The sequence below is a fragment of the Anopheles arabiensis genome, chromosome 2 (assembly GCF_016920715.1).
Source record: "Anopheles arabiensis isolate DONGOLA chromosome 2, AaraD3, whole genome shotgun sequence".
Classification (NCBI taxonomy): domain Eukaryota; kingdom Metazoa; phylum Arthropoda; class Insecta; order Diptera; family Culicidae; genus Anopheles; species Anopheles arabiensis.
The window spans coordinates 11,048,244-11,071,301 of NC_053517.1; the positions used below are offsets into that span (position 1 = coordinate 11,048,244).

At 48.5% G+C, this 23,058-nt stretch overlaps 1 protein-coding gene and 1 non-coding gene across 2 annotated transcripts; both read right to left on the minus strand.

Annotated features, from left to right (window-relative positions):
* Positions 1–1,801: 1,801 nt before the first annotated feature.
* LOC120908748 (dendritic arbor reduction protein 1) lies at positions 1,802–11,523 on the minus strand. Its single transcript, XM_040320080.1, has 2 exons — positions 9,780–11,523; positions 1,802–8,014 (listed from the first exon to the last, which is right to left on the minus strand). Exons 1-2 carry the CDS (start codon positions 10,082–10,084, stop codon positions 6,661–6,663), a joined length of 1,659 nt encoding a protein of 552 aa, XP_040176014.1. The 5' UTR covers positions 10,085–11,523; the 3' UTR covers positions 1,802–6,660.
* A 6,361-nt stretch (positions 11,524–17,884) lies between these two features.
* On the minus strand, positions 17,885–17,957 carry Trnar-acg. Its single transcript has one exon. It is a non-coding gene; the product is annotated as a tRNA-Arg (tRNA).
* Between the last annotated feature and the right edge of the window lie 5,101 nt (positions 17,958–23,058).

A 23,058-nucleotide genomic window follows, 5' to 3' on the forward strand; every position in this document is an offset into this window, starting at 1 on the left:
TCGTTAATCGTTAGGAACAAAGGAACGAACGTTAAACAATTTAATTATCGTGTTGGCCATTTTTGCCAGCGCATCCTGTCTCCGCGCGCAAAGAAAAACTTGAGCAACCATCAACTCCTCGGCCACCCACACACCACCAATAATCGAACCACAACACCACACCTTCTTCAGGGTACGGTATGCGCACTCACCCTGTCGCAGGCGACTATTTTTAGCACAACTCACCCTCACCGCGTCCCTTTTCGACGACTTTTCAGCGCAAAACCACACACAGCGCGCTGAAAATAGATCCTTCCACTTCGATGGACATCTACAGACCCAGCCCACCACCCATCCAGCCTCCCACCCGCCAACCGCTTCCCGTGATCGTGACCTTTGACGCGTTTCGTGTTCCAATACGGAAGGAAGTAAATCGTTCACCTGATAAGGAGTTTCCTTCTAAACCGCACCGCAAAATCCCACGCAATACGCAGTCGAAAGAACGTTCCGGTAAGCACTGGGAAGGAAGCTCGTGGGACTCGAAAGCGAAAAAAAAGAAAAAAAAAACAACAAGAGTGTGGGTAAGAGAAGAGCGTCAAAGTTTGTTCCTTCTATCGACTTCACGAACCAATCCAAGGCGGCGTAGCTAAAAATACAACCCACTGGAATAAAATGTATGACGCGAACCGCGCACCATCGCAGTATCCTAAGATGGTTTTGCTAATTTCTTCGTCGAAAAGCTTTCGTTTTAACCTCCCCTTTTTGCGTCGGTTGGTGGTAGTACGTCATACTGCGTACTAATTTCGGCGTTGCGCCCTTCTGGGTTGAGCTCAATTTGGATTCGATTTGAACGCGTATTAATAAATCAGTGGAACATGTTTTCTTTCACTTTTCCCCCCTTTTTGGTATCGAAACCCACACAATACAGCAATGAAATTACACAACCAGTTTTGTTTTTAATATGTTTTTTTTTTTTCATTTTCTTCTATTTCATTATAATAATAAGTCAAAGGAGTTTATACACTTTATGGATGAATGCTCTACTTCCCGGGTTAAGGGGAGGGGGAAAAAACGGAGGAAAAACAATCGTCCCTACGGTTAAATACAAACGTCTGTGACGCTTGTGCGCGGTGTTCAGAGAGAGAGAGAAGCAAGGAAGGAAAGCCACGATTTAGAAGGGATTTTCTTTTCCCATTTGTGTGTGTTTTTTGTTTGTTTGTTTTTTTTTTCTCACGCAATTAGGATTGGTTTTGCTCTTATCTAGCTTTCCTCCACCCTGCTTACACCCAAATGCAATTTGCTTTTGCTCATACACGCGCGCACTTCCTCGTCCGTCCTACCTACTTGCTTCCCTCTCGCAAACCGCTTCGTTCATGTGTGTTTCGTGTTGTTTGCTTGTTTAGTTAATAGTATCTTTTCATTTTTTGTTTTGATTTTATCCGTTTTCTTTTTTCTCTACCCCTTCCTTCCCTTTCCTTCTTATTTATTATGCGTTTGTTGTGTTATCAACTGTCGCCATCTGCTCTTCTTTCACATTTTCAGCACATTTTCTTTGCCAGTTTCTGTTTTGTATATTATAAGTGACGTTTTTTTCTTATTTTTTTTTGTATGTTTTTATTTAACGCTATGCAGTAAGTGTTCACACTGTCTTGCTTTTTTTGGGAGGGTGAAGAGGGGGAGAGATGACCCCGCACACACATTTGCATACTGCGTTACTTCACCCGCTCGATACACGCACACCGTTTTATGGTCCTTTATTCCATTATGCCAAACGTTGCATTCTTCGGCTCGTTTTTCGGTTATCGGTCTTCTCTTTCCACCCCCCCCCCCCCCCCCCCGCCGAGCAGTGTCTTTCATTGTATTGTATGCACTTTTATTTTCCATCTCGCCTGCTACGATGAGAATGCACAGTGTTAAGAGTCACTTGCTGCTTCTGCTTAACGGCTAATATCACAGTTTTTGTTTACTTTCATTTCTTATCTTCCCTCCCCGTTATAATTTTGTTGATGTTTTTTTTGTTGTTGTTGTTTTCTTCTCTTTTGCATATTTTCTTTTTTCTCTCTTTCATTCTCTCTCTTTCTTACGTTTTTTGCTTTTTTGTTCTGGGTTTGTTTGTTTGCTTTCCTATATCCTTTTTTTTTGTTTTTGTTTGTTTTGCATGTTCCTACATAGTTTATAGTACTTGGTATGACTGTTTAACCACGGTTGAACCACGTTTTAAAACGATTTCCGTTCGATTTAGTCGTAACAGCTTTGTTTGTTGCTTTCCCAACCCTCTCCACCGTGCTGATCCCGTGGATGTTTGTTTCGTTAGGAAAGAGGCCACTTCTCGATTGCGAATGCATTTTTCTTGCTGCTGTGTTACTATTTACTGCTGCTTTTGCTTTTGCTTTTTTCCTCTCCCCCTGTTCCCTATCTTTTTTTTTCTTGTATAAAGAGAGTATTTGTTCCTGATGTTTCATCTTTGTGTCCGTGTATGCATGTGCATTTGTTTCGATTCTCTACTCTATTAATGTGCTCCCCCCTCTCCCAGTTTCTACTGTTTTTCACTACTTGATCTATATGACTTTTTTTTACAATGCTGCTTCCATGCTTTTTCCCCTTCTTCTGTTTTACATTATTATTTGTGTGTGCTGTTTTCTTACATATTAAGAGGGGGGGGGGGGGGGGAGCGGGGGAGTGGGGGTCAATATTTCGTTAATCTAGCTTGTGTAGGTATGGATGCAAGAGTGCTTCGATTTGTCTGCTAAAAAGTGCCAAACCCGAAGCCGGAACATTCTGCCCGCGAGTGTTAACGAGAGTGTGTGTGTGTGTGACTCGTCACGGTCTTGCCGTGAGATGTCGCACCTCCTTCTCCACCTGTCTTGGTACCTTCATTGGTAGGTTCGGTTGCAACCAACGCTACTTCTTCTCTTCTTCTCTAACTAGTTTAGTGCGCATTGTAAGAGTTGGCCTATAAGCGTTTTCACGTTTATATTCTTAAGAACGATATTGTTGTTGCTGTTTTTTTCTGTTTTCTTTGTTTTTTTTCCACCCATCGGCACAATTGTTTTGCTTTGTTTGTTTGTTTCTGTACGCCATGTTTACATACGTTTTACACCCTTTTCTTGCTTAACGTACACAACTTTCTTTGATTAACTTTTGTTTTGTTTTGTTTAGTTGCTTCTTCTTGCTTTCACACATTGCTTCCAATTGGTTTGTAATTGTTTTGGTTTCAGTTTACCTGCCCTCCATCTCCTACTTTAACTGCTTCCGGATTCCAATCGTGACGCTTTTTTTTTATTATTTTTTTGGCCACAGTAATATTCAATCGTCACATGGGAAGAAGATAAGATACGAACAAAAAACACCCGAAACCGAGACAAATGGAATCATCATCAATTCGGTGGCGCTACTTTGAACCAACAAGCAACAAAAAAAAACTACGAAAGGGAAAAAAGCACATCTGAAATAGCACAAAATCGCTACGGAAAAGTCCGTTTGAAAAATGAAACGAAACCAAGCAAGCAAAAAAAAAAAACTTGAAACAAACTTATGCACCCAACAGCAGCCCAGCACCTGGTTGGCTGGAGTAACTTTGTATCCACCCTTCCGCGTTCGCCCGTCTCGATAGCGAATAAAGAGGCAAAAGCGAAAGCAACAGGAAAATAAGATGGAAAATCAAATCACAAAACAAAAAAACTGGAGAGTAGGGGAAAAGTGAGAGAGAGAGAGAAGAAAGGGAACAGCAGTAGCAACAGCAACCAAATCAATCGAAAAACATTCAAAAGCTCTGCCGCGTTGTGCGCTCAAAACAGTGGTTGGAAAGAAAATAAAGGCAGCACGAACGGTGGATGGGGAGGGGGGGTGGGGATATAGACTACTCCCTCCACACCTCCTGTCTCTGAAGGCAAAAGGGGTAGTGGGTAAAGAAAAACAACCACCAGAGGAAAAGAGCGAGAAAACTTTCAACTCAACCCCGAGGGACGGACGAAAGCACTGCACTGCTAAAGGGAGGTGCTGCGGGGAGGTGGGAGCTGGAGGGGAGGGGGAAAAACAACGGGTGAAAAATTTGATACGTTACGAATTGCACACACACACACACACACATAGACACAGACTGAGCCCCACACAGCAAACGGTACATTATCTTCTTCGCGTTACGCGTCCATCCCTGCCGTGTCTTGGCGTTTTTTTTCCTTCTTCTTCTTCTTCTTTTTCTAGGGCAAGGGAGGGGGGGGGGCTTTGCCACCCGCCGATGTTGGAATTCGTTTTCCACTGGTGGAAAAGGGGATTCGCTCCGCTGAATCATTTGAAGCGGGGAGGGTAGCGGTAAGCTTTGAAGTGGTGTACTATCATCACTGACCAACTTGGGAGAGAGACAGAGACAGAGAGAGAGAGAGCATAAAGGACTGACAAAGGGAGATATAAAAGGAGAGAGACAGAGAGAGAGAGCATAAAAGACTGACAAAGGGAGATATAAAAGGAGAGAGAGAAAGAGAGACAGAGGGAGAGAGATAAAAAAGAAACCATTCATGCAACACGTGCCATTCGTAGCTGTTGGTTTGAGCTTTTCGAAGTTTCTGGTGATGCAAAAGTTTGCAGAAAAGAAAAAAAAAACACCTTCAAAGCCTGGGCACGTACATGGGGAGCGACCAACATTGTATGGTGTGCGCGCAAAGAGAAAAAAAAACAACACAAATCGAGCAGTAGTGTAATTGCTCCTCCTTCTGCGGGTGGACACACAACTAGCCACAACCGATACAGCGAGAAACGGCTCGAAGCGTCCCCGCGCGCCTTCTAAGTCTCTAAGTAACCTTACGGCGGCTCCAGAAGCGTTTCCCCGTCAGATGGAGCCACCACAGCCACTCAGCAAGCAACACATTGGCAGGCATCATGGGCACACACACACCGTCGCAGCGCATAATAATCGCAGCCACGGTCGGCCCGAGCGCTGCGAGTGTGCGATTTAAATCTGAGTTTTTCCTTTTCCTTACTTCTGCTCTGCTGTGTCTATGGGTGTGTGTCTACCACCACCGCCGTACCAGCGGCCGAGGTGCCACTTTCACTTATTTTATGTCTCACTTTGGCCCCCTACCACCTACCAGTGCACAGCGTGCGGCACCTGAGCGCGCGCTCGCCGCCAAGCCGTTGTTGCGTGATGACCGTTAGACGATCTCAAAAAAAGAGGGGGGGGGGGGGGGAAGGTAAGGGAAAGAAACAGCCATGGAAGAAGGCAGAAGGGAAACATGTGCGGCTGCTTTAGTCTGGGCTGGCCGTTTGTGGACGGCCTTTTATGAAGAAGATCTGCCGGAAACGAATTCCAGCACTGTGTGTTCCACTGTGTGTGCGTGTGTGTGTTTGGGAAGAGGCGTAATGGACTAGGAGGAGAGGAGGCATCCGTGAAGTGGCGGAGGAGCGAAAAATCGGGTCAGAAAACTTCTACCAGTGCTTGTTGGAGCCCTTTTTTCGACTGGTGAGCTACTTGGTGCTGTGTCTCTTTGTTTGCACATTAGCAAATATTTGCACATAATTTGATTGCCTCCTGTTTTGCATGAGAGAGAGATCAACAGCAACACACGCGTTAAAGTTGTGTGTGTGTTTCTGTTGCCTACTGCGATTGCACACGCCACACATTGCTGCACATTAGTAGCCGTCGTTTTTTTGCGCCCTAAAGCTTACGCGAACGTCAACGCCGCGTAAACACACATCCTCGTGTGGATGATAGGCTTCACAAGCTGTGTGTGCTTTCGGTTTGTTTGTTAACAGCTAACCCAGGAATTTTCACAGTAAGAAGAGGGGGGGGGCTTTGGAGGAGGTAAAGGGGAGGAGATGGTTGAATGAAATCGAATTCATACTAAAATTAGGACAAAAATCAGACAGCGCATAAATACAATTTAAAACAAAGCCCCAACCAACCCTTCCTGCCCTGGCAAGAAAGCTTTCGGTTTGTACGCTCTTTCTTCCTATCTCTATCTCTAGGCCATGAAGAACGGTCGAGTAGGAGGAAAAGGAGAGGATGCGGGCATGAATGATCGTTTTGGTGGTAGGAAGCAAATTAAATGGTCTAAAAAAAAGGGGGGGGGGGCTTTCCTAAACCAAACAAAAAAACTTTGCTAAACTTGGCGCTAAACAATAATAATAATAATAATAATAATAATAATATTTATAATAATAATATTAATAATATTAATAATAATAAAAATTGGTCTAATTAGCGACGGTCGCCGTCGCTTGGTGCCTGGGTATGTGTGTGTGTATGTGTGGGTACCAAAACGGTGGCCACCAAACTCTCCTTACTTTTTTGCTTTGTTCCGTAGTCTGCCCACTGCCGCAACCACGCTGTCTGTCTATCCTTCTTTCCATCTTTTGCGCGCGTCACCTCCTCTTGGCGCTTATCATTGCGCTACCTAGCAGCTGGAGGAGGAAGTGAGGGGAAGCGCAAAAGTGAAATCAATTTCCCGTTCCGAGAGAGAGCGAGAGAGAGAGAGCGCGCGCAGTTTTGTGGGAGGGTAAATAAATTAAGAATTACGTTCGCGCTGTTTATCGCGCTGAATGGAGTAGACGGGAGAGTGAGAAGGTGAGAGGGCCGATAGTGGCCACACCACTAACCACTGAAGTAACCCCTCACACACACACATAGGCAACCAGAGCATCCACGGCGACGGCGCCGCCGACTTCACGGCCGATGGTGGCCTACTTTCAAGTTTCCAGCGACGTAACGACGAGATTGTGGAACACGCTGGCCCCGCCGTCCGGGCCGCCCATCAGCATGGCCGCCTGGCCGCAGGAATCGACGGCACCGCCCGCGCCGACCCCGCCACCGCCCACTACCGTCCCCTGGCAGGAGGCGGGGCCGACGCTGGCGGACGGGCCGTTCCCACTGCCGGCGGCACTGCCGGCCACAACACCGCAGCAGCCCATCATCGCCGTGCCGGTTGCGTTGCCGGTGGCGGCCGCGGCCGCCGCTGCCGCTGCTGCTGCGGCCGCCGCCGCCCCAGCCGCCGACGTCGCGGCGACGACGGCCGCCGCCGCCATCGCCCCGCCATTGCTGACGCCCAGCCGGAGCGCGTCCATGATCACCTCGAACTCCTTCTGGTGGTGATGGTGCACCTGGTAGTCGAACCCGGCCAGATCCGGCAGCGGATGGAACGGGTGCAGGAACGGGTGGGAGAAGGAGTGCAACTGCTGCTGCTGACTTTGGTGCTGCTCGAGCAGGTCGCCAATCTTTGGTCGTTTCGGTGAGATACAGTCGGCGGCGGTGGCCACTGCTGCAGCGTCGCCAGCGTTGGTGCGCTGCTGCTGCTGCTGCTCGTCCTCCACCCGGCGCTCCTCGGTCGCCGGCGGACAGTCGTCGATGCCGGTCAGCAGCCGGCCGGCGCTCGGGAAGTAGATCTGGGACAGGGCTTCCCGCACCAGCCGGTCGCTGTCGTCGTCGTCGATCGAGGCGAACTTGCGCTTGCGCGACACCATCGCCTGCTCGAGCTGCTCCGCGCCCTGCGTGATCTCCGGGTCGACCAGCGGCATGGCCGCGTCCAGCGCGCACAGCTCCCGGTCGAGCGTCTCGAGATCGGCCTCGACCGACGAGGCGGCCGCCGGCTTGCGCTGGCTGACCGGGCTGGACGGGGGCCGGTCGGCCGCGCCGTCCGAACCGCCGTTCGATTCCGGTGCGGCGGCGGCGGTGGTGGTGGTGGTGGAACCATTGGACATGATTGGCGACTGGGCCAACCGCTGGTGCAGGGCCTGCAGGTGCTGGTGGTGGCTGAGGTGGTTGTGGTGGTGCTGCGAGGCGAGGTTGTGGTTGTGCTGCAGCTGGCAGTTGTTGTTCATGTTTTCATTGTTGTGCACGAACTCGCCGAGCTCGTCGTGATGGTGGCGATGGTGATGGTGGTGGTGATGGTGATGGTGGTGATGATGCAGATGGCTGCCATTGGTGTTGTTGTTGCTGCTGCTGTTGTTGTTGTTGTTGGCATTGGTAATGTTGTTGTTGTTGTTGATGCAGTCCTCCGACGAGACATCGTCCTCGTCGAGTTGCTTTCTGCTGCTGTCAGTGGATCTGTGGGTAGGAGGGGGAGGGGCGGGAAGAGAAAAAAAAACAGAAAAATTAGATTGAACTCTCTACGAGCGAAACGACGTAAGCAAAGCCCAACCAAACGCAGCTGACGTAGAAAGAAAAAACCCCCCCTACATGCCCAGAAATAGAACTGCGAGGAAAACCCCTGCTTGTTGTTGTGATAAAAAAAACCCTCCACAAAAGGGGTGTTGAAGCTCTGCAAACAAAACCCCAACCCCCCGCGTGTGACGATGTACGCTAATGTCAATCGGTGACGTCACTGAAACGGCGGCAGCGGCGGCGCCTACTACGCGAATGAGATAAGGTGGGAACGAGTTCATATTCCTCTCTGTGTATGTGTGTGTGTGTGTGTTTGGCAGATGAGGGGTAGAGCGGAGAGGGCGGAAAAGGTACACAGCGCGTATGTGTGTGTGTGTGCCGATATGAGTTGCCGATAGCTCGGAATGCCGATTGATGGTGTACACTTATTGTAAGCTCACTACTACTACCACTACCATATCACCATGACGCGTTGTTTGTGGTGTATTCGGTTGGCGATGTACGACGAGCACACCACCTTGTGCGTGATTTCTAATCTTACCCCAAATAGCACACTCAAAATACGTCACCACTGTACGCGCGACGTCATCAATCGCCCCTCCGTCCGCTGAGTGTCCCTGTGTTAGGTATCGTTGGGGCGTGTGTAGGGAAATCTGGTCTAAAATTAGCCAACGAGTGATTTTTTAGCAAACGGTTTTTGTTTGTTTCTGGTACAGAGCACGGCACGATTGCAAGCGGCAGCATGTCAATAAGAGCATGGCGAACAGAAACCACCATACGCGCACATCTTGTGGGTGGGTTTTCCACGGTACTTTCCGGTACTTGGTTGGGCTTAGTTGAATGTTTAACACAAAAAAGCCCCCCCCCCCCTGCACGCCAACATAAATCCCTGTGACACGGAAGCAAACCGATCAAACACACACACACAAGCGAGTTGTGAACTCAAAACTACTTTTTTTCAACAAAAACTGTTGGGGCCATCATTTGGGGCTCGTCGCTTGCATCCTCGGACCGCCGAAAATGGAGGCGCCGCCGCGGTCTGTTGCGGTGGTAATAAACAATATCGTGCTTTTCTTTTAAATGGACCACAAACCACCTCACACACACACACATGCACACACACGCTCGAGAGCATGAAAATTCTCCCAACGAATTGCTCTCCTCCAAAACACTTTTAATTCACTCTCCGTTCTATCTCTCTCTCTTCGCTCTCTCTCTCGCTCCGTCTCACGCACTGGCATAAAACCGTTATGCTTGCTCACTGTCGCCTTTTGGGTTTCTCCCTTCCTTATTATCACCCTCTATTTCTGGAGCACTCTCTTTATCACTCTCTCTCTCTCTCCGTCTCTCTCGCACGCTTTGCATGCGTACTTATGTACGCACAAACTTTTTTACACATCACACAGCGGTCGTGCGTGCACGTAATTTTCACCCCCTCTCGCCCAAACCCCTGCTTATCGCACCCTCCACTATATACCAAGGTGTAGTAGCACAATGTCTACTTTATTTCTTCTTTTTTCGTTTGCTTCCCGACACAACGCACGCAACCCGTACAACACGCACACAGTGGGAGAGGACACTTGACCACACACTCACACACGATGTGTCCTTTCTTTTTTGGGTGGTTTAAAAAGGCAAAAACAAAACAAAAACACCAACAAAGCACCAACAAACCCATCAAACACTACAAATGCAAATAATTACTCACTTGGCGAGATTGGAGAGCATCAGCAGCTTGTGCTGCTTCTCGCGCCGTATGTCGTCGGTGAGGCGCGAGTAGGTGTTGTTGATGCACACCGAGCGGCGCAGATTGCGCTCCGAGTCCTTGATGCGCTCCAGCTTGTGCACGCACAGCTGCAGTATCCGCTTGCGCACCTCGCGCTGCTTCAGCTGGGGCGAGATCATCGGCACCTTCGGCCGGTTGCGGCGGATCGGCGGCGACGAGTGGGGCGGCCCAAACATGTCCGAGTCGTCCTCGGCCACGGTGGACGTACTGTTCGTTGGCAGGGTCATGGTGAGATCAGATCGGAGCGCACGAAACGAACGAACAGACCGGGGGTACACACCAACTCCAAAGGGAGCCGCTTTGACAGCACTGTAAGGTTTGTGCTACGTTCACTAACAATTGTCACACACACACATGCACACACACATGCACACACACGGTGAATGAGAGCACCGATTGTCACCACAGTGTTGCGAGGAGTGGAAAATGCAGATTTCGCTTTCTTTTCTCCTTTTTTTTTTGTTGCTGCACAAAGACACACGAACACACGTTACGCACTCGTTATCTAGTTCACGCTCTAAATTCTCACTCACTTTCCGATGCACGCGCACAACGGCGAAACACTACACTGCGTTACTTAGGAGCGCGAGCGCGATGTGTTACTAGGGGTGACGACGTTACGCAGCGTTACACACGTGGGCTTTCTTTCTTGGCCTTTCTTTTCTCGCAGAGGGTTGTGCTCGGGCAAACTCGGGCAATTTGCTGCACGTTGCACTTTTTTTAGGAACGCACACACACACACACACACCCACATACACAAGACGCACTACAGGCACGCGTAACCACAGGTAGCGGAAAACTCGTTTCTGTCGCCGTCGATCGAAATGCCGTCGACGACCTTGCCCCGCGCAAAGTAGGTGCAGGCCGCGCTGGAAGGGACGGAGCTACTTTAAAAGTCACTCCAAACGCACACACACACACACGACTTTGTTGGAATGGTGGCTCTTGGCCGTTAGGAAGCTCCTAGGACAACACGCGTGCTTGTGCTGGCCACTGTACAAAGTAAAGAGTACACTAGCACACCAATCGCACTTACTGGTTTCGTTGGCACGTGCGAACGAGCGTACGAGCGGGGAAGTGTAAGAGCGACACCAAATTGACACGCGACCGTTGTTCCTTCTTGGTTCGAGTTCACCCCGCACTACAGCAACTTTAAGTTGTCGGGTGCCCTCCAACAAAAACTGTGTTTATCTTTATGTTACGCTGCCACTGATCTGGTTTCTGTGCTGTTTCACACCATCTTATTCCTTTATTTTTGATTTTGGCAGATTGCGTTCACTTCACTGCGACGGGAAGGATAATTAATTGATGGAACACCTTTCGCGTTCGCTTTCCGTCCGTAAGGATTATTCTTTTTTTTTTTCTTTTATCGACCACACACACACACACACTGCACCGTTCACTGGCACTATTATTTAATGTCTTGTGTTGCACATCAAGCGGTGTTTAACACTATCTCTCTCCACTGTATGTCTTGCTGAACGACCGTGCAATCCTGGGTGATACCTTCATGCGACCACGCGTGTGCTGCACGCTCGAACGCCGGAACGAAAATGAAGCGAGTGTCCCCGAGCGACCGGGAACGCACCGTTTGCGAGCAGCACCAGACGACGGACCGCACCGTGTGTGTGCGCGCCACCGCTCGGGCCTCTGTGTGAAGCGCGGCTGCAAGCTCGCGCCGTGTGCCAGCCCGTGCTCCAGCGCCAAAGCGAGAGAGAGAGAGAGCGCGCGAGCACACACTCGTGAGTGACCCGATTGGTGTCGCGCGCGCCGTCCGTCATTCTACACCGTTTACAGTGTGTGTACAGCGCGCGTGTACGGACGCAAAAACGGGGCCGGTCACTCACGCGCCAATCCGTGTACGGATATGCGATGCCGTGTACGTATATGAACACACACACATGTACAGTGCTCGTGAAGGAAGCGGATTTTCGGAATCAGCTGTGCGGGTGCCGTACGCTAAAAGCGAGAGAGAGAGAGAGAGACCGACAGAGTGAGTGAGAAGCAGTGTGAGCGTTTTTTGTGAGTACGATTGGAGAAAAATGGCTACAGCAGGGTGAGTGTGCCGGCGGGTGTACGGGAGGGACCGAGAGTGGTAGTCGATTCTTTTGTTTCTTTATTATGTAAAAAAAAACCGATATCGTTCACCAACGTCTCGCTCCTTCCGCGCTTCCTTGCTGCTCTGCTCCTCGTTTCTTCTCACCGCACCTAATCCAATGAAATTGTGTCTCGAGCGGAGGCAGCACTCTGTGCGCTCTGCTCACTATGCGATGAGCTGTGAGCAGTGCGGCTAGCTCACCCGATGGCCGTAGTGACGGAGAGAGGAAAAGCATTTATCGTAGCAGGCAGCGATTGATGGGATTTGCTGTTTTCTTTTTCCGCCTGCTGTCCTCTTTCGTGTGCTCCTCTTTACAGTGTCGATATGCTGGTGTTTTTTTTTCTCTCGCTCTCTTGTTGTTGCTGTTTTCACCCCTCCGTGCTGGTGCAAAGTATGCTTAGGGGAACGCAACGCACCACCACCGTGGGGGTCGTTCGGTATCAATTTACCGTCATCCCCTCTCATCAGTACACACAGAGATACACAAACATACACACACACACGCAGACAGGCTACTAAACAAAGCGCGGCCACTGTGGTCCTACCGAAAGAGGAAATAAAAAAATAGCCAAGACACAATAAAACCATCCCCAACCAGACACACACACACACACACACACAACCGTGTGCCGTGCCGTTTATCTCACACCCTGTGTGCAACGTGCAGGGAAACTAAAAAAAAGTAAAACAACTCGCAACGCAGCAGTGCAACACGGTTGTGTGTGCATTTGCAAACCGATTTCTACCCCCTCCATTACAGCCCTCGTTCTACCCACGAACGCACGGGGGCAGCACCGAGCGAACAATATTTAAAACTCAAGGGGAAAAAAATGCCTCCAACCCCGCTCTAAGCCATGCCACCCCCCCGGGTTCAGTCGAAGGTCTCGCGTATCGGCAGCGCGAGCAACCCGTGAAGATGGTTGATGACGACGACGACGACGCTGATGATGATGACGCTGAGGATCGTGAGCGGGTGAGCACGCAAAGATGATGGATGGATCGGGGGTTCACTCTCATCGTGCGAGGAGGGGTAGGGCGGTAGGTTGGGTTGCCCAGCCCGTGCGCGTTTAGCGCTCGCGGAAATTAAGCTACGCGTACGCGCAGCAAGCGGAAAATCACGGGGGAAACTCGTTGCTCGTGGCAAAAGCGAAACGAAAACGATAACTCGTCGCCGGACGGGGGCCGACACACTTGCTGTGACAGCTTCATGCGCGTGGGTAAGTGTGCAGCATGCAAATGTAGTGCGAATTTCCACCACGGTGGTGGAATCCTCCCATGCAACCGGCAGCAACCAGAGCACGTTGGTACTAACGGCTAATGTGTTTATCTGTATTTTGGTTCAATTTTGTTGCCTATTCTACATTCCATTTACCCACCTCTCTCTTTACCTCTCTCTCGCTCTCTCCCTCTCTCTTTCTTTGTTTAAATACCGATATACACGGCGTTTGTCGTGCTCTGGCACGTCTGTTCTGGTGCTAAAGTTCAATCATTCTTAGGCTTCTTCGCTCTTCGCCACCGAGAACGACCGGCACAAGGGTAGCGACGGGAAACAGCTGGCCTGGCCAGGTCGAAGACGCACCCGAAAAGACGCGGAGAATCGGAGAAGAGAACCGTAACGACAGCCACACCGCTACAGTAGAAGAAGAACGAGGAGCAAACAAATCACAAACACTCCCGAGGGCTGCCGAGGAGTGGGAAACTGAGACGAGAATGAGGTGGTAATGGATGGAAATTCTTGCATTTCTTTTCTCTCTCTCTCTCTCTCTTGCTCTTTCAAAGCACAACATTTGAACCCGTTTTATCACGCACACACACACACCGAGCACACGCGTTCGAGCTAAGGGTCCGTGCGTGAACATGTGAGCGCGCGCGATGTGTACGTTGGGTGCGTGCTACCGCGAGCATATGTTAATGATTTGTTATCACCCGCCCCATACCCACACACACACATACGCACACTCGGGAACACAACTGTTGGCGGTGGCAGTTGGCGTTAAATGCGGATCATACGGCGCACTTAAAGCGAGAGAGAAGCTCATTGGCAGCGCTTCTCACACCATCACCATGGCAAACACCATGCCTTTTTAGGGGCTGAGGGCCGCACGAATTCGTTTTCGCAAGCGAATTGTAGCTCTCCGGAAACGTTATCAAATCGTGTGTATCAAATCTTACAATGCAAAAAAGCAGGAGTCGTTCGGGACACTTACTGCGCACACTTACAGCCGGAAAGGACACAACGAGGATAAGCACGTATCGATGTGTGCCGCTGGGGGACTGTGCTTTTCTCGACCTGTCTGCACCACGACGCAACGGAGAAAATTGTATAAAAGCTTCACCAGGGGCAGGGGGGGAATGCTTCCCACACCACCCCCATCGTGTCAGTGTTTCGCTCGCAACGATAGTAGGCGAAGAGTTGGCGCTGTAAGTGGCCGTAGTAGTAGGCGCTGAGTCTTTTTACTCTTTCTTCGGGAGAAAGAGAGACAGAGACAAGTGCGTGTGAGCGCGATTGGTGAACAAAATCACACTCCCTGTCTTCGTACTATCAGGTTGGGGTGTGTGTGTGTGTGTGGGCCATACTTTCCACACACTCTACCTCTCTACACAAGAAGGACTTCCCGTGTTCCAAGCATCGAAGGATATTGTTTTTTTTTTTTAATTCTCACCCACTGCTTTTCCTCTTTTCTTTATGCCAACTCAACACGCAACACATATCCTACACCTCCCCCCCCCCCCCCCCCCCCCTTCAAAAAAACCTAAGCCGCATAACTTTACATACAAACACACACACAGCCACAGACAGGCTTAAAGATCGAGCCACTATGCGAAATGGATGGGGAACGGAAAATAAAATCCCCCCATCACAAAAAAAAATGCTTGCGTGTGGTAAAGGCACGTACGCCAACCCACTTCGCTCCGCTTGATGGTCGTGGTGGTGGCGCTATTTGCTGCGTGTTGCCATCGCCGAAAAGCTCAATTTTGCTCAGTATTTCAGGGTTGATATAAGACAGTACACAGAGCATAAGAGGGCAAAGCAAAATTTGCATTATAATAAAGTAATGATAAAACAAAAAACTCAAAACAAAACACATCCACGCAGCTAAAAGAGCGTTAAACGGTACGGTTATTCTCCAAAAAATAAAGGTTTCCTTTTAAAATTTAAAGGTTTGCCCCTAAACCTTCGTTCTCAAATCCACGCTAATTGCAGTTTAATGCTCAACCATTTTTATTGCTCCGTGTCACCCGCTAAAGCTTGCTCTTTTCATAATCAAACCGTTTAAAGTCCTGTTCCCGGTACCGATTCCAATAAAAAGTTGCTACCTTCAATACCCTCATTGGATTTCCTCCCGTCCTGCGATTGAGCGTCTTGTTTGTTTCCCCCTTTGCAACAAACACACAGCCAAACATGGACAGAATTTGCCTTCAAAATCCCTAACATAAGGGTTCATTGTTGCATTTCCGTACCTTTTTCTTCCGTCACCGAGGGACGCAAGTGGACAATTTATCGCAAGAGAGTGAGAGAGATAGAGAGTGAGAGAGAGAGAGAGATTACAGTGTGTCCCTCTTGAATGATCCTTTTAAACTCGCGTGACTCAACGGCCTTTGCTTCGGCAAACGTCAACGGCAAATGGGTAAAACACCGACCCGACCAGGCGTCGCTAGCAGGGTAGAAGGGAAATTTCGCCGTAGCGCTAGAACACCCACCCCACAGTCTGACCGACCGACCCGGGTCTGTGAATCATCGATCGACGAGAACGATCATGTTGTGTGTGTGCCTGGTGTGTGGTGTTTCCCCGTTGCGGCCCGGGTACCGGGACCACCGGGTCCGGGGCATACTGACTCTGACTAATGCCGTATAGAGTGTATGCCCGCTGAACAGAACGAGCCGAGATGCGCAGCCGTCTCAGTCCCATCATCGATCGTACCGGTGGTTGTCAACAAGATAACAACGCGAAGTGTGCATGAGTAATGCGCGCGCGCCACACATCATCGGTGAAGGTGAATTCATCCTGTTTTAGCAGGGATTGTCCCTTTAACTCGATTCTCTGTAGGACAATTAAAAAACAAAACATAAATTGCTCTGGTAATGATTCCGATAGTTTCACGTATCACGCCAAGGAAGGCACAAACAAACAAACAAATTTCCCTTTGAATGAAGTGGCTCATCCATTAAAACCGTCACAAAAAATAAAGGGTGACGTTATCGGACGCGTTTCCGGGCACAAATTGGCGTGGCAAAGGATCGTTCAGTCGGGGGACGCGTGGACAACAACGTAAAACCGTCGAATGGAGCAAACAAAAGGCAACACATACACACACACTGCAAAAAGTATTTTCATTTCCGATGGCCGCACCATTCCGTTGGAGGGGAGGTATTCTCGAGGCCAGCAGTAGGAGAAATGGTAAAGGATTGCTTTCCACCATCTACAGCAAAAGGGAAGGTGTGGCTCGCCCCACTTTTAACGGTGTTTGCTGTTGTGCTGTGTGAGTGTGTGTGTGAGTATTAGGGAAGGTCAGCAAAGAGGGAGCAGGAGATTGGGGGAGGTATAGCTGACCCTTTACGTAATTTTTTATGAACGAACCAGTTTGTTGACTTGTTTAAAAATTCAAAAATTCAAAATTTTTAAAACATTAACATTAATCGATGTATATTAAACAAGCTAGCATGAAAGGGCCAACAGAAATTGCGTCAAACACGGTAGTAAGCTGTTGGTTAGTCAAACAACCCTTCCTCCACCAGCCCTATAACGTCACCGAGAAAAAGGAGCAAAATTCCTCGGATTTGGAGTGTTTCGTTGACAACACACACACACACACGGGGAAAAAGCAAACAAACAGCCACCAATTCCGTACCGAATGTGCGGCATAGAAGCAAAACGAACCCTTTACCACCACCCAACAAACCCTTCTAGCGCGAAGGGTGTAAGGGTAGCGGGGTGTGGGTAAGTTTTACGTGTTTTACGTGTGTGTAGAGGTAGTGGTGAGCCACAACACGCGGCAACAAATGGTTCGCGGCGTTCGGCGGCAACGGCGGCATTCGCATATGTAGATCAATGTCAAATAATATATGAAGCGTTTTTTTCTCTATTTCTCTCTCGCTCTCTCTCTCTTCAGGTTATGTGTCAGACCCGCCGCCACGGTGACGATGACGGCGACGATGATGATGATGATGCGGATGACGGCGATTGAATGCGGCAACGGAGACGGGGTGGGTGGAAGGTTCTTTTTTGTTGTTGTTTTGCGCGACACGATACTATTGGTTTGACGTAAGCTTGGCCTCGGTTTTGGCTCGGATCTGTGCAGAGGAGGATTTCGCTTCTACTGTTGCACAGTTTTGTGTCTGTGTGTTCCTTCTCTCATTAATGCTAATTTTATTGCTCTCTCGCTCACTCTCTGAAACTCACTCTCTTTCTCTCTAAACATCGAAAAAGAGGGTGATTGTGGCTGGGACTCACTGGCTCAAACCAACAAGAAACAGCAACAGTAACACCCCTCTACTGTGGCGCAGTTTTGGGGTGGACGACGGGGGGAAGAGAGCGAGCAAACTACCCCAGTGGCAAACTTGGTGAGTGAGTGGGAGGGAGGGGGGTGGTCTTCGAACACTTACCTACCGTTACCGTTGATGTTGCGCCGCGCTGGCCGGTTTGGTCTACATCGAGTGCGAAGGTGAAGCAGACACAATTGAATAAGGTCGTTAGCGTTTGCCTCCAGTCACTGTTATGGAAAGCAGGAGGAGGAGTGTGGAGAGTGAGGGGTCTAGTGCTACTACCTCGGGGCTCTGTTTCGGCTCTTGTTTTCTGCGTACCATTTTAAGGAGTGTGCTACAATTTGGAGGGTTAAAGAAAACGTTTGCAAATCAAAAAAAGAGAAGAAAATCAAACGATCTTAACTGACGTGTTAATACACAACAACAAAAAAGTTTCTAAGCCAGCGATCCTGCCAGGAGTCGAACCTGGAATCTTCTGATCCGTAGTCAGACGCGTTATCCATTGCGCCACAGGACCCGTTGTAACCGCTGCACGCTAGCAAGCCATTTGATCCGCCAACCAACCAACATTACACGACGCACAACATGCGTTACAACTGCCACTGCGCGACCACTAGTTGGTGGGAGGGAGGGGAAACACCCCACCACACCAGCAAATTAGCTTAGGCGCAGATCGCACATCACACACGCATGCCCAAGCGGCCGTTGCGTAGCCAGCCAAAGCCAAACGAGAGAGTGAGAGAGATGGTGGAGGGTGACTTTTTTAATTGAACGGACGAACCTGGCTGCTCAAAATGCTTAATTTGTGCCGTTTCTTGTGTGCGCAGCAGTGCAGCAACATCGTCGTCCACATGTGTGATGGAATCGGAGAAACGCTCGCGCGCACATACACGCATCACACTTTGCGATTGCAGCAAAAACACACGGTGCACGCGCGTCGGCAATGCAAAATGCGCCGTCTTTCGTGCGGTGGCTGGCGCTCAACACATATACCCATACACACTCACACACACATCATCGAACGATGTTAAGGGGGGTGAAGGTAGATGGATCGTTTGCAATGTGCCCTCCGGGCCGCGGAGAGGTTTTGGGCTCTCTTCTCCGGCCCGTTTGCGAGTTGATTCTCGATCGATGCAAGCGGAAAAGCGGGCTCCGTTGAATAGCAAAGAAATAAAAAAAACCAAAAAAAACACCCCAAGCGAGAGCTGCATATAACTGGTGAACCCCGCGGTGGGTGGGTATGTGTGTGTGGTGCAGCAGCCGCGCGCCACGCTCGCTGCACTCTTGCCCAACGGGGAACAGAGCACACGGGGCCGCTTTAAGTGCAAAAGAAGCAATAAAAGAAGCAATAAGTGTGTGCCATTTTGTTGTTGTTGTTGTTGTTGCTGTTGTTATTGGTTTGCTTGCTGTCATTTATTTTTGTGTGTGGTAAAAAGTTAGGCTACGCGGTGTTAATCCCGAAGGTCAGGAATGCCTGTACAAATGGTCAATGGCTCTTTTTCATTCCCTTCTAGCCTAACGTTTTCTTTCCTTCTGCTGATGGATTATTCTTGCCTGCTTCAATTATGTGAACTGGCCAATGTCAATGACATTGTTTTGGCACTTAAGGGCTCACAATTTGTTTTTAAAATAAATAAAGCTCAGTTACTACTTCGGACCTTGTTCTGATGCATTACCTAAACATGATTAAATACGATTAAGCTATTACAATCTTACCCCATTACCTCCCCATCGTCATCATTATTGCTCTATCAAGTAACATTCAAAAATGCAAAAATAAACTAAACCCTTTTCTATTACTATTTACTCTGCTATTTCAGCTTACTTCTAGCGTACCTTAAACCAATTCCACAAATTAAGCCAAAGGATACAACTATGCCCAGCTGTCCCGCCAACCACACATACGTGTGGCCCCTCTCATCCAGTTACATGACGTACGTGTAGCTTGGCGGTGCCAATGAACGAATCCACTTCGACATTGTAGTTTTGATGCTTGTTGCTTTTTGCCCCTCTTTCCCCATGCAGCGGCTGTTGTTGTTGTTGCGTCGAAGTAGTTGCACTTTATCGGCAAATGCTCTCACGTTGGGGTGAATGGGTGTTATGAAGGGTCTTGATTTTTGTTGTTATGATTTGTGATGCCTGCAGGTCACTTTATCTGTTGCTGAAATAAGTGGCGATGACAACAACAGCAACAAGAGATAATTGAAGGTGATCCATCCGAATTATTACGATTCATTTTTATAAGCAATGTTTGAAAACTGTTTTTTTTTTGTCCAAAGTCAGTGTCGCATGTTGGACTGCTACTATCAATCATTAATTTGTAATATGTATTTAATTTTTCAGACTTTTCTCCCAAACTTTCCACTGCTCACTTGCTGTAAGGTTTTATAGGCTGCGCTTAACCCGCAATCATTATGGCACAGCGTGTACGTAGATTCCGTTGCATTTTTATGCACAATGTTACCAACACCCAACCACCCACCACCACCACCACGATGTGCCACGATTCCCGAGGCTCACACACACACACACACACACCGGCGACTGATTGATTATTGATAGGTGTTTAATAAATAATCAAGTGCACTGCACAATACTGTACACACTCCATGTGCACAAAACAAAAACGGAGACACACACATACATGCTGCTACAAAAGCACACAGGAGAGAATTGAAAAAAAAACACACACACCTGAACCGCGTGAAAAGCTCATTCACAACGTACACCACCCTACGGGAAGGCCGGGAAATTGTGTATTTTCTGCATGGCTTTTCCATCCTAACCCTTCCACTTCCTATCATACTCCCACAACGCCTTCCCCTTCTTCACTCCCACATATGCTATTGATTTTTGCATCACCAACACCACCACCACCCGCTGGGAGCGACGACGAGACGGCGATGGAGTTTTTTTTTGCATTTTGGGGTTTACCTCATCGGGTGGGGTGGGTTTTTTTTTCTCTGTCTTTTTCCCCTGTTTTCCAACTCATTGTTGGTTTGTTACGTACGGGGTTTAACTTTTCTTCGGGTGTGTTTTTAGTTGTTGTTTTGGTCGGAAAGCCAAGCGCGGATTGTTTGGTCAAATAGATCGAGAATGGTGAAACAGATGCAAACGATTAGGGGGGAGGGGGGGGGTTAGGAGCGTTCTTAATGCTATACGGTACCGACAGTGGACTGTAGGGATGCACTGAAAGTGTGTTTCAACTCTCAAACCGCGTCCCAAAACCAGTTTCATTTTGCTAAAAACAAACAATTTGTATTGAAATAGTCAAGTTTTTAGGCATACTTTACTTATTTCCACTGCTTAATGCTACTGTTTTGGAGCTTATGGCAGTTTTCTGATCGTCCTCTTGTAATCCTTTTCTGTACAATAAACCTTTATACATAAGCAGTAACTGTTGTAAAAGCTAAATGAATTCTTTCTTTTTTCCTTTTTTTTCAGAGAAAGTCAGTCAACTCATCTTGCTTTCTGTTAGAACTGTTTGCACAACCCCCTATTTCCATGACCCGCGAATAATAATAGTAAAAAAATAAATATTAAAAATACACAATTGCTTCCAAGTTGTGGATAAACTTTAGTTCACCTTTTCCCCATGGTTCTCGACAACAAAAGCAGAGGTTCTCCATTATTCCTGATTCCATAGCTTTTGTTTCCGGTGCTCTATGCGCTATTGTGAGTTATCCTTTTATATTAGCTGTTGTTGTTTTCCTCCTATTTCTACTACTTTGTCTGTTTGTCGAAATTAGCGTAAGCGACAACTGGTTGTAGTTTATATGCCCGTTGGGGCTTGATACTAACAAACTGCTTTTGTGCCATTCGCACTCGTAGTAGCAGGAGCACTGCGTATAACTCCAAATGCAAACAAAGCATCCCGTATTTCAGTTCTCCCGCTTGTGCGAACATTGATTTCCGTTTTGTTTTCCCGAGACTTCCTGTAAGGTGAACGTTTCAAGCTTTGCTTGAAAACTGTGTGTGAGTGTGTGTGTGTGGGAAAAAAAAATCCTTGAATACAGTACCAAGTGTTGAAGACTTGTTCTTATTTCCACCATTTTCTCCGACTCATCTCCTTCCCGCAATGGCTAGGACAATGGGCAAACATCATAATCCAATCAGCGAAAGAATCACTCACCTGGACGCACCGACCTTACCTGAAAGAGGACAGTGTGTGTGTGCTGCAACGACGATGATGATTTAGGTCAGCCGCCTTAGCAACATTCGATCACTCCAGGATCCTCGTGCACAATGACATCCGGAGGTAGCGGTGGTAGGCGAGGAGCTATAGGAACTATTGGATTGAGGGTACGGCGGGCCCACACAATGCCAACACGGCACGAGGAATTCATTATTTGATTAGAAGCGAAACTAATCGTGATTAATAATATCTGGTGGTCTGGCAAGTCCGGTTCACGACTCCGCCTGTTCCGACTGGCCGAGTGCACACGTGTGAGAAGTACCTGTGGCTTTGGACACTCCTGTCACTCCTGCAAGTTTCATGTGTTCATTAGTTCTCGCCAAATGCGCGTCGTCGATGGGTAGAGGGTGCTGGATTAATAGCGTGTGTTGTGTCTACTACAGCCGCATTAGTTGGAGGCATCCGGGTGGAGGGATGTTGGAGTATCCGGCTAGGCTAACCACCACATACAAAGACACACAAACACACACACAAAGCCGCCACAGAAAAACCGATCATAAATCATTGTCCAGCTGCGGCGGAATGGAAAGCGTCGAGAGAGTGTTGAGAGGGAAGCTTCAAAGCGTTTGCAAAGCTCGCGCACACGGAAGCAACTACCGTTTTTCTTTCCACTACCGGAGGGGGCAAGACCGTTGATTATGACGTTTCGGTTTTGCATATAGACACTTCACGGAAGGAACGGAGAGAAGCAGATGTGTAGGCCAACCTTTCGAAACTTTGCTTTTTATTTGCATTCTTTATCGATGGGCAATTGATGCGAGAGTCCAGCAGAAGCGTGAAGGGAAAGGGTAATAATAATTGTACAGATAAAACCCGCTACCCCGTCCCGATATTACAAGCTCAACATCTTCATTATTGATAAACGCTAACACCACTCCAACACCGAACCAGTTAACAAAGGCGGGATATCTTTCCAGCTAAAACCACTGCGAACGATACACACTCTGTCAACGTGTTTATTTATCCTGTTTCTTCTATTTCGTGTTTTCTGTTTCCTTGTTTCGTCCGCCCGCTTAAAATACAAACAGAGCGGGATGAGGAGCTGGTCCCGGCCCTTTGGGCACTGAATGCCAACCGTTTAGCAGTGAGCGGCAGGAAAGGAGGAAAGGTGATATTTTATTAACAAAACAAAGCCGAAAGTGCGGCATCGTTCACTTGATTCAACACCGGATCAACCCGTTCCGGTTAGCCGTCGTGTGGCCTGTTGGAAATGGGGTAACATGCCGACACAGTCAAACATGCGTACACACACACACACACAGTGTTGGACGCATACTATAGGGGAGTAATATTCGAATAATCCTCCTAGCTCTCTCGCGGCACGGAAAAAGCAGGGTTTTTACTCTTTTCAAACCATTTTCATCCCCTCGAATGAAGGGTACTGACCAAAAAAAAAGAGAAAAAAAACCCTCTCCGTATCTTG

Bases quoted from the DNA above. Each gene is read 5' to 3' on its own strand.
- LOC120908748 (XM_040320080.1), bottom strand. From the start codon at position 10,084: ATGACCCTGCCAACGAACAGTACGTCCACCGTGGCCGAGGACGACTCG. The intron at 8,015-9,779 runs GTGAGTAATTAT...TCCTACCCACAG, and splicing joins ATGCTCTCCAATCTCGCCAA to ATCCACTGACAGCAGCAGAA.